Source organism: Poecilia formosa, unplaced genomic scaffold, assembly GCF_000485575.1.
Source record: "Poecilia formosa unplaced genomic scaffold, Poecilia_formosa-5.1.2 Scaffold80, whole genome shotgun sequence".
Classification (NCBI taxonomy): domain Eukaryota; kingdom Metazoa; phylum Chordata; class Actinopteri; order Cyprinodontiformes; family Poeciliidae; genus Poecilia; species Poecilia formosa.
In genome coordinates, this window is record NW_006800019.1 from 1,498,815 (window position 1) to 1,512,825 (window position 14,011).

General features: G+C 38.0%; 1 protein-coding gene across 15 annotated transcripts in view; it reads right to left on the bottom strand.

Annotated features, from left to right (window-relative positions):
- Positions 1–13,706, bottom strand: part of huwe1 (HECT, UBA and WWE domain containing E3 ubiquitin protein ligase 1) — a 39,998-nt gene extending 26,292 nt beyond the window's left edge. For 8 of the 15 annotated variants that reach the window (XM_016673649.1, XM_016673644.1, XM_007556639.2 and 5 more), the window contains exons 1-22: positions 13,631–13,705; positions 11,767–11,835; positions 6,468–6,517; positions 6,237–6,306; positions 5,708–5,806; positions 4,927–5,133; positions 4,646–4,798; positions 4,493–4,555; positions 4,295–4,372; positions 4,144–4,194; positions 3,896–4,064; positions 3,712–3,812; positions 3,405–3,555; positions 2,783–2,910; positions 2,556–2,696; positions 2,361–2,466; positions 1,370–1,477; positions 1,180–1,281; positions 952–1,032; positions 663–769; positions 236–413; positions 43–134 (exon numbers count right to left, since the gene is read on the bottom strand). In XM_016673649.1, coding sequence (XP_016529135.1) covers positions 43–134; positions 236–413; positions 663–769; positions 952–1,032; positions 1,180–1,281; positions 1,370–1,477; positions 2,361–2,466; positions 2,556–2,696; positions 2,783–2,910; positions 3,405–3,555; positions 3,712–3,812; positions 3,896–4,064; positions 4,144–4,194; positions 4,295–4,372; positions 4,493–4,555; positions 4,646–4,798; positions 4,927–5,133; positions 5,708–5,806; positions 6,237–6,281 — 2,160 coding nt within the window. In that variant the 5' untranslated portion in view covers positions 6,282–6,306; positions 6,468–6,517; positions 11,767–11,835; positions 13,631–13,705. Of the gene's footprint in view, positions 1–42; positions 135–235; positions 414–662; positions 770–951; positions 1,033–1,179; positions 1,282–1,369; positions 1,478–2,360; positions 2,467–2,555; positions 2,697–2,782; positions 2,911–3,404; positions 3,556–3,711; positions 3,813–3,895; positions 4,065–4,143; positions 4,195–4,294; positions 4,373–4,492; positions 4,556–4,645; positions 4,799–4,926; positions 5,134–5,707; positions 5,807–6,236; positions 6,307–6,467; positions 6,518–7,595; positions 7,894–11,766; positions 11,836–13,630 lie in introns of those variants that run through there. The other 7 variants (XM_016673653.1, XM_016673645.1, XM_016673652.1 and 4 more) reach the window with 6 other exon arrangements.
- Between the last annotated feature and the right edge of the window lie 305 nt (positions 13,707–14,011).

The window sequence follows — 14,011 nt, forward strand, 5'->3', positions numbered from 1 at the left end:
CACACTTAAGAAGTGATTTTAGATAAAAAAAACCATATCTACCTTTATGATGGCAGTAGTTGCATCTGTTTTTAAAGTGGGCTGGTGCCTCATGAGCTCATCCACAGCACTGCCCAAATTAGATGCAGTGTCACCTAAAGCAGAAAAAAAAGAAAAAGAAAAAAGGTAGAATATTATGTATTCAAATATCTTCCGAAAGAGAGCATGTGGCAAATGGCACAGTCAGGAAACTCACCCAAAGGGTCAGAGCTACGTCGCCGCCGCATGGCAGGCAGGTAGTCCGGGGACAAAAGCACTTTGAAGAGGCGCTCAAAAGGCTGGCACTGAACAAAAGAGTGCAGACCTCTGGCATTCAGGCAGAGAGCGCTGAACACATTAGGGAGAGAACCCAGCACCTCACGGGTAGCAGGAACCTGAGTAAACAGAATGATACATTTACCTTTAGCGTTTTATTTTTACATAAGCAAATTTTAATTATTCCCTTTGTTATTATGTTCATAATCCATAAAAAAAAGTGGTCACTGTTTCCACCAAATCTCGTTTTTATTGACATCTACAGCAAATAAAGCAGTTCAGCCAGAACAGTAATACTGACAGCTGGATAAAAATATATCAGAATCCATCAGGGAAAAGGTCCTAGAACACAAGTGTTGGAAACTCACATCTTTGATAAGAAGGGCATGCAGCATGACGTCAGTGAGACCATTATCCTGCAGGGAGGAGAGCAGGGATGGCTCCTGGAACACAAAAACCGTCACCACCTCTGTCGCTAAGGGCACAAGGTGGAAGCGAAAAAAGAAAATTATAACCCAGGACAGCAAAAAACAAAAAAAACCAAAAAAAAAACCTATTGAAATGAGTGACAATATATTTAGATGCTAAAACATCTAAATATAAAATGCACCTAAATTCAAGTAAGCTTACACAATTGAAGGGCTACTGTGTACATACCCAGGAGGAACAATGAGGGGCCGTAGTATTCCGCATTACTGATGATGTGTTTAAGTGAGGTAGGCAGGGACCCGTCCATTACTAAACCCACAGAAAAAAATGCAATTAACAGCAGACATGAAGGTTGAAATGTGCAGACTTTTAGGAAAATCTTTTGGAAAAGAACAAAAAACAAACAAACAAAGCAACCTATTATAAATCATGAGAGAGATCTTGTCAACAACCTACCATGACGAATGCCATCAGAGAAGGCAGGATCCTGGATGGCTTTCTTCAGGAAATTTAGCATCGACTTCAACAGAGCGGCCCTCTGCGGGATACACTGCATGCCTACAGGAATATCATCATTGTGGTGAAACAGTAGCCATAGCTGTGGTTTTTTATTATTATTATGCATTTTTATGAGTGTGTCGTTTACCTGTGCGAGGCGTGTTAGAAGAACTGCTCTGTGCTCGGTGATCGACCTCCGGTCTGGAGCCAGAAGATGTTGATGGTCCAGGGCTGCTCTCCATGGCAACTTCTGACACTATTGTGAATTAATCATGTCATATAAAAAAAATAAATAAATAAATAAAAAATCAGCGAGTGTTTTTAATTTCATAATACTAAAAAAAAATAAATGAAAAACTATTTATGCTTACACGCATCTACATAGATTTACAAAATAATCGTTGCACTAACTAATAATTGGGCATTTCCCATTACATTAAAAACTAACCAGCTGTAGAGCATACCTCAAAAACTACTGAGGTTTCACTTTGTAGCAAAAGTGAAACCTCAGTAAGCATAAGATATATTTACATCTCATGATTACTGCAGATATGAAAGATAAAGATTCCCATTAGTCATCCCTTTCTAAGAATCTTCCAATGGATTCAGATTCAGTGAACTGAGAGTTCAGTACAGCAGAAAAGACCAATTATTTGTTGTTATGGAAGCAGTCTTGAACAATAATTATTTTGTAACAAACGAGCTCAAACTAGGTTTTAAGATGATAACTTAAAAACATATGGACAGACAGTTGTTGAACAGATGAATGACAGGTTTTAATTTCCTCATTGGTATCCCAAGAAAATAGTTCCAACATACCAAAAACAAAAGATTATTCACACAGGGCACATTAGGCTCATCAATGGATGCGACCGATAATAAATGTGGATGACTAAAACTAAAGACATGAGTAAACATCAGGATTGAATCGTGTTTCCCAATGACCTGAAGGTTGGGTACATTTGTGGATTCCATCCTATTTTCTTCAGCACCAGATTCTAACTAGCGTCTCCTCTCTATCAGATGAACAGTCTCACTTTTCTCTTTTTAACCCTCTTGTAGTGTTTGTTTATATAATTCCGAGTTCAGGTTTTAGTACAAAGATATAAAGTTTGATAAGTCCATGAGTTCCAACTTACGCTCCATGTCTGTGTCCATGTCCTCAGACTCCACAGTTGCACTAGGCCTCTGGATCTTTGGCTTGATGACAAAAGGGCACTCTTTCCGCGACAAGTCCACCTCGTGCTACAGGGAGACAGTAACTTGGTGAGTAATGACAGCATGGAAGTGCAGCTGGATCAGAACTAAAGAGAAACTCAATTTGTATAACTCACCTCTAGCCTGCAAATGAAGATGGAAAGGCCGCTGTGGGACTGAAAGGCAGCCATGTCAAGATTGGTGATGAGGTCCACAACCCGTACTGCTCGTGTCACAAAGGTGATTTGGTCCTGCTCATCGCCCAAGAACTTGATCACCTGAGACATAAATGAAAATTAGTAATCAATTTGCTCAAAGTGAAAACTTCAATTCATGAATGTCCATTATTATGATGTGAATGTACCTTCAGAAGGGCTTCCATCATGCCACAGGAAACAAGGGCTTCGCCTCCAGCATCATAGCTAGCCAGGTGGTAGAGGAATGAGAAGAGCGCTGTGGCAAACTGGTGCGGGTACGGTTCCATGGAAGGATCTTGGAAAACAAAATTTCAACAAGTCAGAGCCAAATGTCCAACCGAGTCATTTCATTTAATTTAGCTTAGAATACAGACTAGAGACAAAGTCACAAAGCACAATTCATTTCTTTTTCAGATCAACTTTTCAGTGAATTGATGAAATTAATTAAAGAAATAATTTTTAAACAAACAATTGAGTAAATAATTTCTATACCAGAAAAGAGCTGTGAAAATTCAAAGGCAATGCAGAAAAAAGATAAAGATAAATTACTCAGCCACACAATTGAGTAATACAATTGTAATTGAATTCAAACATGGAATATTGTGGATTTAGTGAGTTTGCTGCTGCTGCCCCCCATCTGGTGATGCGACACGCACACACACACCCCAAATCGGGAGACGTTTCACTCAGATATAAACACAGGGATAAAAGTAGCTTTATTAAAACTGCAAAACGTAAAAGCATCTCTTAAGAAAACATTTTAAAATTCTATATTTAAAAAATCCTCACCAATCATTGCTTGTATACAGTTGCGCACCAACACAGGCAAGAAGCCATGATAGGACGCTGTGCCCGTGCAGTCGATGATGTTTGAAAGCTTGGGTGTCCTCTCCAGATGGACTATTGATGTTAAAGTGCGCAGAGATGCTGCTTTGATATCCTGAAACAAAATCCAATAAAGCATAAAAGACATAAATATAAGGGTGGGGGGAACTACACCAAGGAACATCAAATTATCTGAAAGCAATTTTGGTATCTCTTTCTGTGCAAAAGAAAGCTGGCAGTCATCGAGCAGAAAAAGCAACTACTTTCTTACCACAAGCTGTTTGTCTGTAATCTGTAAGACGTCCACCAGCTCCTCTATCAAGCCGTTATACAAAATACTGTTGGCTGACTCTTGAAGTGCATTTGAATACACTGAAAGCAAATAGAGAACTTAAGAATGGAATAACTGCAGAAAAATATGCCTTTTTTCCCCCAGAAATGATGCTTCTACTCACCCAGTATAGAAATGGCATGTAGTCGGGCCTGCACAGCTTGCAACCTCTTTTTGTGATTTGAGAAACCATGGGCCAGACGAATGTGCGTGAACAGAAGTGTCTGCTTGTCTTTAGGGATGTTGTACATCACGGTCAGTGACTCCATGATTTCAGACGGACTTTCTGAAATCTAACAAGCACAACATACCAAGTGTAAAAGCGAAATCTCGTTGTCTTTATAAACCGTATCAATTCCATTATAACAGTACCTTGTCAAGCTGCTCGATGTGAATATAGTGTAGTGTGTTACTACTTGTCTGCTGAAAAAAGTAAAAATTCAGAACAATTACATAAAACCTAAGGTCATATATTAGTTGAATATCCTCTAGTTGAATTAAATATGACTGCTTGACCTTTTACCTTTCTATCCACTTTGACCTCTGGGCCCGGTTCAGCGTAAAACTCAAAGTGCAGTGTGGTGGCACTTGGAGGATACTTCTGTCCATAAACATACAAATAGAAGTACATGATTACTATAAACAAACACTGCTAGTAATCATACTAACAGTCATTGTCTACATAGTTAGTAACTGAGCATCACTGTATAAGCATTTATACCGTCATAGTGAGATCCCTGCAGCATTCAGCCAGGCCAAAGCCATTTTCCTTCCCTCCCCAGCTCTGTAGGAAACAAATAATGTAAGTTTCGATTCCCCAAAAGAATGACAGCTAGACTGATGATGATGAGAAATGGAGCATCATTGCGTAAACCTCAGCCAGGTGTTGTAGGCGAGCCAGGAGAGGTGTTCTTTTATCAGATCCAAGTCTTGTGATATAGTTGGAGCGTTTGCTGAACACGTACAGTAGGTTCAGCACAGACAGGACCACTTGCATGTCGCATGATGCTAACAAGGTGGTTAAGTGCTGCAAAAGGAGGGAGAGCAGAGATAACAGAGGGAGGTAGTTAGCACATGGTGTCACTTTTTTCTTCTGAGATGGAAAGAAGAAGAAAGAAAAAAAAAAACATAATGGTCCAAAGTGTATGAGCCCACCTCTATGGAACTGTAGAGATGTCTAGAGAAGCTGTACTCGATGAGTAGAGCTGTGAAGTTGAGCACTGCCAAAAGCAAGGCTTTGAGCTGTCCATTGTCTGGACGGTCACACACGAGCAGCCATGACATATTCTCCACTGTCTGGCCTGCATCGCACAGAATGCCATCAAAGCGATCCAGCAGATCCACCCAATGGTAGAGCTCACACTGTCGACAAAAACAGAAAAAAAAAAAAGTGAAGTACTCGCAACCCTCACATTTTCTTAATTGCCATTTTGAAACTTCTGTTTGGAAATGGCAAATTCCAAACAGAATTTGCCAAGTATCAGAGGAAATGATCAATATCAGTTGGCTCATTGTGTGTCAAGAAAATAGACCCAACATGGAAAAAAAAAAAAAAACAATCGCAAAACCTTCCAATATTTATACTGGACAAACTGGATTCAGTGTTTGGTGGTGATGATACACTTAGATTAGTAAAATCAAATCAATCAAAATTAGTAAAATAACATTTACTTAAGTAAAAGTAAGCTGAATGAGCAACTAGAAATTTTAGGAGCATTGCAGTTCTTGAAATAAGAACAAAAAACCAAGAATAGAACACCAAGAATAGAAATACTGCATAAGAATAAAAAAATGTGTTTGATATAGCTGAAATTGTATTTCAGATAAAACTACATTGCATGAGCATAATAACCACAACTTCACTGTCAAAAGGCCATAGGTAACGGAAAACATTGAGGAAAGATACATTTATTTTAACAGTTTTGTTGGAAAGTACCTTGCCAATGTTCCAGGTCTTGATTTGTTGCAGTTCAACCAATAACTGCTCATCATGACATGCCTTTAGCTTCTCTATAAGGATCCTGCAGTCAGCTGGCTGTTGATTCAAAATAGTCAGAAACAGCAAAGTCAACTTAGAATAGAAAAAATACTTTGTCATTTTACAATTCTGCGCATAAAACACTTCTTTAAAAGCAGATAAACAGACTGGGCTAAACCTGCAGTAACTGAGATGTACTGTATTCTTGCTTTATCACAGAAATAGCTCTGATAAACAGAACTGAATCTTAAAAACAGACCTAATATATTTGGCTCAATAGCCAATTTAATTTCAAACGAGAAATCATAACTTAAGCTGTTATAAATTACATAGTTATGTTTTATACCAAGTAAAAATTTTAAATAGTCAAGAAAGCCTCTGGATTTTAGACTGAAAAGGTTAACTTGAAGTTTGAACCATGTTCAAGGTACAAATTCATAATGCTGCACTTTAAAAACCCCTCATTGCTAATTTTAAGCACACTCACAGCTTCCGTAGGCGTTTTCTTTAATTTGCTTCTGTCAACCTTCATTGTAGAGAATTTCTGTCTGCTGCTCCTTTAAAGAATTATGAAAGTACATCAGAACACACACGACACAAAATATGTTTAGAAAATGTATAAACAAATATTAAAATCCACACATCTAAAACAAAGGTATAAAGGATGCATAGATAAGAGTTCAACTAAACTGTTGGAGTAAAGAGTTAATATACTTACAGAAAACTATTTGGCAATACCCAATTCAGAGCATCTTCCAGTCAGGTTACCTGCAATCAGCAACACAGTCCCTCACATCAGAAAACAACACAGATGCAGTGGTTCATACAATTCTGCAGACATGGCTTATATTATTTAAAAGCACCCATTTACCAACAAGGTACATAATGTAGCCTACCAAAAGACTGCTACCTCAATACTTAAACAATTGTATAAAGCACAGAGTGAAACATCACAAGAGGTGTTTTAACCATGCAAGTACTATTAAAAGACTCTTCATGAGATCTGATCAATATGTGGTTATAGCTGCACATTTCCTCTGTTTATTGAGATGTCTGATCATCACAAAGCAGACCAGGGCAGGACATTAGCAGTTAGCTTGAAAGCATCATGCGACACAAAGTTAATTAAATTAAAATAGGTCCCATCTATCAAACCAAAACTCTGTTAATACGTTGAAAAGACTCAAGTGAGACATCACTTAAACGTAACACTAACTTCACCGCGAGCTTGACCATAATTAACTCTCCGACATTACACTGATCAAAGTTATAGCCTCCTTGCTAAACAAGCTAACCTCACCATAGCATGCCGTTCTTCGCTCAATGTTAACTTGTCACTTTTGATTTGTATAATTTTGAAAATTAATCGAAACAGATTTGGTTAGTTGGTTACCCAGCGACAACCCAAAGAGAACTACATATATCAGAGAACAATTTAGCGACTACCTCGATCGATAACGTTCCTACGGATATGTTAACCACTAACAAGCTAACAGCAAGCTACCGGTAAACTATTAAACGTTCTCGCGTGTAAATACTAACTTGTTACTCGTAAAAGTCAAACAAACCACAAAACAAGATCCATTTGTAATAAATAGCAAACTCGCGAAATGTATCCAAACAGAAATCAACCAGGGTTTACAAATTGTGCCAGAGCTGTCAAACAGGAGCTCTCAGATTCACCAACCGCTCCTAACCCGGACTATTCACAAATACAGCTCGGGGATCAGCAGGCCGCAAAAGACCCTACAGTACACACTTTTATGCTGTCTCCGCTTCAACAGGGAATTAACCAACAAGCACCCCTTTGGGAACAGCGACAGTGTCGTGGTTGTATGTAAAATACCCGAAAAGCTTGAAGTCTCTCCGTTAGGAATCAGTTTATCCAAATTTTCACAGAAACACAGTCGCGGCACGCGCTAGCTAGCAGGCTAGCCACCGTTGGTTGGACACCGAGCCGAAACGCAAAATAAGTCGCTGAATCATTGTCGGACTGGTCTAACGTGACACTGCGGCTTTGATTCTAATTTACGATCGAGCAAACTGACGGCCGACAACCAAGGCTAATAAAAAGTCCAGTATGTTACTCTATACGCGCCTGTTTCCATAGTTCAAAGCCTTTAGCTATTGGCACTGTCATGACCGGGTAGTGTGCAAAAAGTGAATAACGGTACCACTGCTGGGAGTGTGTAGCCGCCGCTGTGTTTTTTCAGTGCATATTAATATGGACCAGCGACGATCTTCAGAATGCATCTCAGTAACACATCATGCAGAGTGCACCCAACAAACGACCAAACAAGAGGAATAAAGAAAACGTAAAAGCAGTGACATTTTCATTTGTCCCAATGAGCTACACAACCGAGAACATCATGTCTCTATGCTCTCAAAAGACGCATCTCTTAATACACTGCTGATGAAAACAGCTGAGCAACAACCCAATCAGAACCACCACAACTAGACACCATGTATACACAAAACATATTCTATAAATTAACAGCAAGTCAATTAAACTGGAGGACATCCTCATGTTTCTACACACAAATAATTCATTCATAATTGGAGGCATTTGTGACTGACATGAGTCAGTAGTGATGAAAACCCCATTAAACTGTTGTCAATAATTAATCCACAATTACTTTATCAGTGACAAATATAAATGCCAAACTTGAGTAGGAAACAAGTGGGGGGGGGGGTTAAGAGCAAGCCAAATAAATACATAAATTAGATGTTAGATATGTAAATTATGTCAAAAGAAGATTTTGATTTAAAACGAGCACATCCTAATAGCAACAATTCATGAGTAACTTGTGCTTGTGAAGTGACCCCCCGCCCCATAAAAAAAAATCCACCTAAACAGCTTAATCCCACTTCAACAATCTTTGAAAAATATTCAGCATTTTTAGTTATCATAAATGTCAGTTAATTAATTTATAATATTTTCCTTATTCAGTTTATTCTTTACTCTAAAACAGGGATTTTTGAAGTGTGGGGCATGCCATGAAAAAGAAACCAGAAAACCAGAAAAAGCAACTGTAAACATTTAACCACCTTCATCAAGTCTATCCCAGTAACTAAACGGATAGATTTTTAGTACTTAAAAATCTTAAAAAGCAATTGGCGTATTGCTCTATGGTGAGCAACACGCCAATTGCACCATCAGTGCCCCTTTGGCGTCACATTCAAACTGGACAATTTGCAAGGTGTTATTGTAGAGCAGGCCCACCTGTACCGACATTTATATAAATCCTTATTTTGAATACTGCATCAACGTAAGGTATAAAGCCATAGCGCATGCTCAAAGCGAATCTCAAAAAGCAAAATAAGAACTTAGACTTAAGGCGAGACTGTCTGGGCGAAGCAAAATGAAAAAAATAAGGAAGCATGACCATGATTATTTAAAGTTTGGAAGATGCTCCAGTGCCAGAGTATTGCCTGCCAAGCCCAGGGAATTTGAGAGTAGGCTAAATGAACTGTCATAGCAGAAAGTGGTTTGTAATTTTAGCACTGTAAATGTCAAGGAAACCGAATCATCATTTCATGTGGTGTTACACATTGCTAAAGCAGGTAAACCCCACAGCATCAGTGAAACACGTATGACTGGCACATCAAATATAGCAACAGCTAACAGTTTACAGAAATAATAGCAATAACAATTTGCTTTCAGAGGGAGCTAGCTTTCTCAGACTTTGGAAACCCCTATTCTAGAATACATACAATGACAGCACACCGCTGTGAACAACGTTCTGCTCTTAACTGTTCTTTTTAAAAAGAAATTCAAGTTAATTCTGAAATCACGTTTGAAATTATTAATCTGAACCTTAAGCAGGCTTAACTATACTACAATGTATGATCTTTTACATATAGTTAGTAAAAACATAAAGTAAAACTATATGGTTATTTTCACACATTTCTCTAATCTTCAGGCAAATCAAATGACGTTTTATCAACTTCAACAGTAAGCACATTCTTTGCAGTCAACAGGAATTAAGCACATCAGCAACAGATTATATTCTGAATATGTTCTTGTTATCTGAAACTTCCAACCCACAACAGCAAACAGAAAGTTGGTTTTTTTTGTGTGTGGTCGGCATAGCTAGTAGCACAGTCACCCATCCAGCTGTTGGAGATAAAACACCTACCGTGAACTCACAGAGTAACAAAGCTACTTTTATTTCTGCGTCCATGAATAATTCAAGGAGGTGGAAGCATTTGGAGCAGGAATTTATCAGCATTGATTGAATTTTTTTGAAATGTTACTGATAATTTTCAACACTTACTAAAAGAGTCACCATGGTTATGTTATATTTTTCAACAAATTAATTAAGAGACAAAGATACAAACTATTTTGAAGTTCAATTAAACGTAACCTACAATGATATTATAATGTAAAAAAAAATAGTAAAATATAGCCAGAGTGGCTGATTAAATTTGAGGAAGCATGGGTTAGTAAACGTAATCAATGCATTCCAAGATTTTTAAAGAAAAGCTAACATTTTTCCATCACTGTTTCCATGGCAGAAAAGATGCCAATGTGACCACAGTTTTCTCCAGCTTTACGACAAAGTATCACATCCCCTTCCCCACACACACTGTCGCTGCACACTACTGGGTCAGCTGACTGAAATAAGACTGCCACATATTTTCCATGCTGAAAGTCCAGTGGGGAATAATTGTTGCTCTCCTGTTTGAAAGAACACATATTTTTGTTCAAAGGGTATTAAAACTATGCCAATATCATGAAAACTATATTTTTACTCAAAGTAATAAAACTGTGAGAATCCCATACAAGCTCATGCCTAAATTTGAGTTCAAAGTTAACATTATGGCAGTGGAAATACCACTGAATCATCAGCCCAAATGTAAAATAGCACTGGACCTTAATGCAAGAGACGGAAGCTCATAAGAAGATATTCTCCTCGGCTCTTAGTAAATAAATACATGTTGATCAATACCAAAGATATGACATCTTACTTGTATATTATTTTACTGAAGAAATCAGTTTCTCTTAGACTTAAGAACTTTTCAAGGTATCATTTATAGGAAAGCATACTGAGTTTGTTTAGGAAAGCTTCACTGTCCCATCATAACACCAAAGAAGACGCGGGTTTGCTTTCCTCTTTTTTTTCTTTTTTTTTTAAATACAGACAATTTGCAAAATGCAGCTCAACCAGCAAATAATGACCCTGAATCTAAAAGACATTATTTGGCATTTTTGTCTGCATTATATATATTTTCCTACTTCTATGGTTTCTTTTTCTGTTAGTCTTGTGTAGATTCCCAGAAAGACGCCCACAGTAACTTTCTGGGCGTTTACAAAAACCTTTTGAATCATTTAATTCATAAAATATCATATTCCAATTTCAGATATCAAGAACTAAACAAATACAATGACAGAATTCAGATGTTTCTCAATAAAAACAACTTGCATTTCATCTCTATGACTGCTTAGATTTTTTTCTGTAGTGTCTTAAGCAACAGGTGTTGAAATTGGTGGTTTACAGATAAATCAGAATCAGCTCAATTTGCAAAGTTTATACACGCAAATAAGGAATTCCACCTTCGCGTCACTTTGCTCTAACTTAAGACATTTTAAAAATAAATGTAGGAATTAACTTTTAATGTTTTGTAAATGTGTATATACAGAGTGTTTGTCAAAAGTGGGAGAAAAGGTTCCATTAGAGCAAATGTGCATTATATTGATCTGGGAACATTGACCGTTAGAGTGACAGATTATTCATCAGGTAAGCAGCTGTTTTTGCAAATAGCTCACTGTACAAACTGTGTCCAGGATGTGTGGGGACTGCAGAGATGTTGGCTGCACTTTTCCTCAAATGAATTGAGGAAAATAAATCTTGTAACTCATAGATATACGTCTCTATTTTCTTTATGGGCTGCAGTTAGTTATTATTAACCGTAAGAGGAGGTAAAAAAGCCAACATGGGTTTATGTTTGTGGGGCATCGACTGAAAACCATGAATGCCTTGGAAAAGAGTGCAAAAGATGCTCAAGGTACATACCAGAAAATGCTTTGGTTCATCAGCATCACCATTCTTCCATTTGTTTGCTTTTGATTTCCTTTACACGGTCTGGAAATAAAATGATGTATGTAAATTAGATAACAGATCTCTCACTGGTACATCAGCAGAAATGAGGTGCCCAGCATCTAGAGTATGTTCACCAAACTAAATTAAAGTTTATTCTGTGAATTTTATGGAAGAAAATAGAATATAGGACTATATAATGGTTTTTGAAGTTCTTACGTCATTTCAACAGTCAGTAATTGAAATATGCCTCAGCAGAATTTAAAGGCAACTTGCATTGCTACTTTAAGGCTCCCTTCTAATTTGAGCTGCCATAATTCTTTCTGGCACAGATTCAACAAGGTGCTGGAAACATTCCTCAGATTTTTGGGAAATATTTACACAGCAACATCTTGCAATTACTGCGGATCCGTGTAGTCTGCTTTTAGCAGCTCAAGTGAGGTTTTACGATAAGGTAAGACCAGTTAGATCAAGGGAACATCAGTCAAAAGAGGAATTTGACATGTTTAAAAACAACACCGTTGTAAACTACCAAACCGGCAGGATGGAGTCATGTTCTGATGCCAAACTGCAACCTTTCAACAGAAATTCAGACATGTTACATCACCCATTCTTGGCTTGCAGTCCTTAAGGGCCAGCTGGTGTGTCTGATTTGCTCCAACATTTGACATTTTGAGGTAGGGGAGTTTCATTTTGGCATGAATTTGCAACACGAGTTTTCAGTTTCTTTTTCACGCAAACCCAAACAGACCAGAAATCTGATTATTCTTATTTTATACAGAAACAAAATAAGAATAACGTCTTCTATACAGAAATATATTGCACAGCCTCGCTTACCAAACACCAATACATGCGGGACACGTTCAGAATCACTACAAACGATATTTTAACCGATTTCTCGATTTTCTCCTGTTACAGTCACATGCCTCCAGACATGAACCACTGTCACAGTCATTGGCTGATGCGACAAGGCAGGTGAACAGGTGTAACTAATCTGAGATTTATTAATCCAGTTTACAATAGGTCTTGCTGTTCCAACTTTGTTACTGCCACTTGTTCTATCAGATCTCAAGTCCAAACCTACACCGAATCAGAGATACTGGAGCTCATCTTTTTAGTGTGAACGTGAAAAACACCTTCCACCATTGGTTATTAGCAACTGACGTCATACACAAACTCAGACAAATAAATCCTACACGAAAGAAAAACAAGATAGTTCAAGGAACCGATTGAGTATTAGCAGTATAGAAACGATTCAAAGTTTCTTTGGATAGTTTTACTAACATTAAACTACATAACACAGTTTTCGGATTGCTACCTACGCAGTTTAAACTGCTGTAGGCGCTAATGTTAGCAGAGTTAATAGCTAGTTAGCGACGTTCCTCCGGCTTCATTCAGCCTTGAAGGCTAACGTTAGCAAACAGCGAAAAGTCAAGTTCCGGGCTAGATAAACGTTTTAGCGTTTAACAATTACACTGCAATTTACCAACGACAATTAATGCCAAATAATCTACGACTGGGCTTTGACTTTCAGAGCCTGCCCACATACCTATGCACAGAAAACTTCTGTGTTGGTGCGAGAGGCGGGTATGTTTGAGAGCTCCGGGAAGCTAACAGGCTAGCACCAAGGGCTGCGCACAATGCTCCATCCGTCAGATCATGGCGGTATACATAGCAAAGGATGCATTCTCCACTCTTTAGCACAGGCTAGTTTCTGCTGTGTGATTCATTGACGGGTGATTCATAAACAATGGCTGCTACAGAGTAGGGAACAGGTGTGACTAGAGATAGCAGAAATTCATGTCGGCACTGCTTATATGGAATAAGACTTTCTGCTTACCTCGAAATGCGTGTTAAATCCACTTCTCCATCTTGCACTAGAATGTGGTAGGATAGTTTGGATCTCGCGAGAATACCTGCTGCTGGCGTTAACCCAGGGCACTCCCTTGCGATTGTTGTTAAAAGACAATCGTTTCATTTGGAAGAAGAAAATCAGGTTACTTATTTACCATCACTGCCAATCTCAGGATCATGATATATTGCAAAACCAAAAGCACAGGGAAAAATCCCCTACACAAAGAATATAGTCAAAAATGAAAGATTGCTAAGCTTCCTGAAATAAGACACTTTTATAGGAATTCAATTTAAATTCAGATGTATTCAGAAATACTTCATCAGTTCCATAGGGAAATTAAAGTTCTTCATAGTTATTGTAGATATG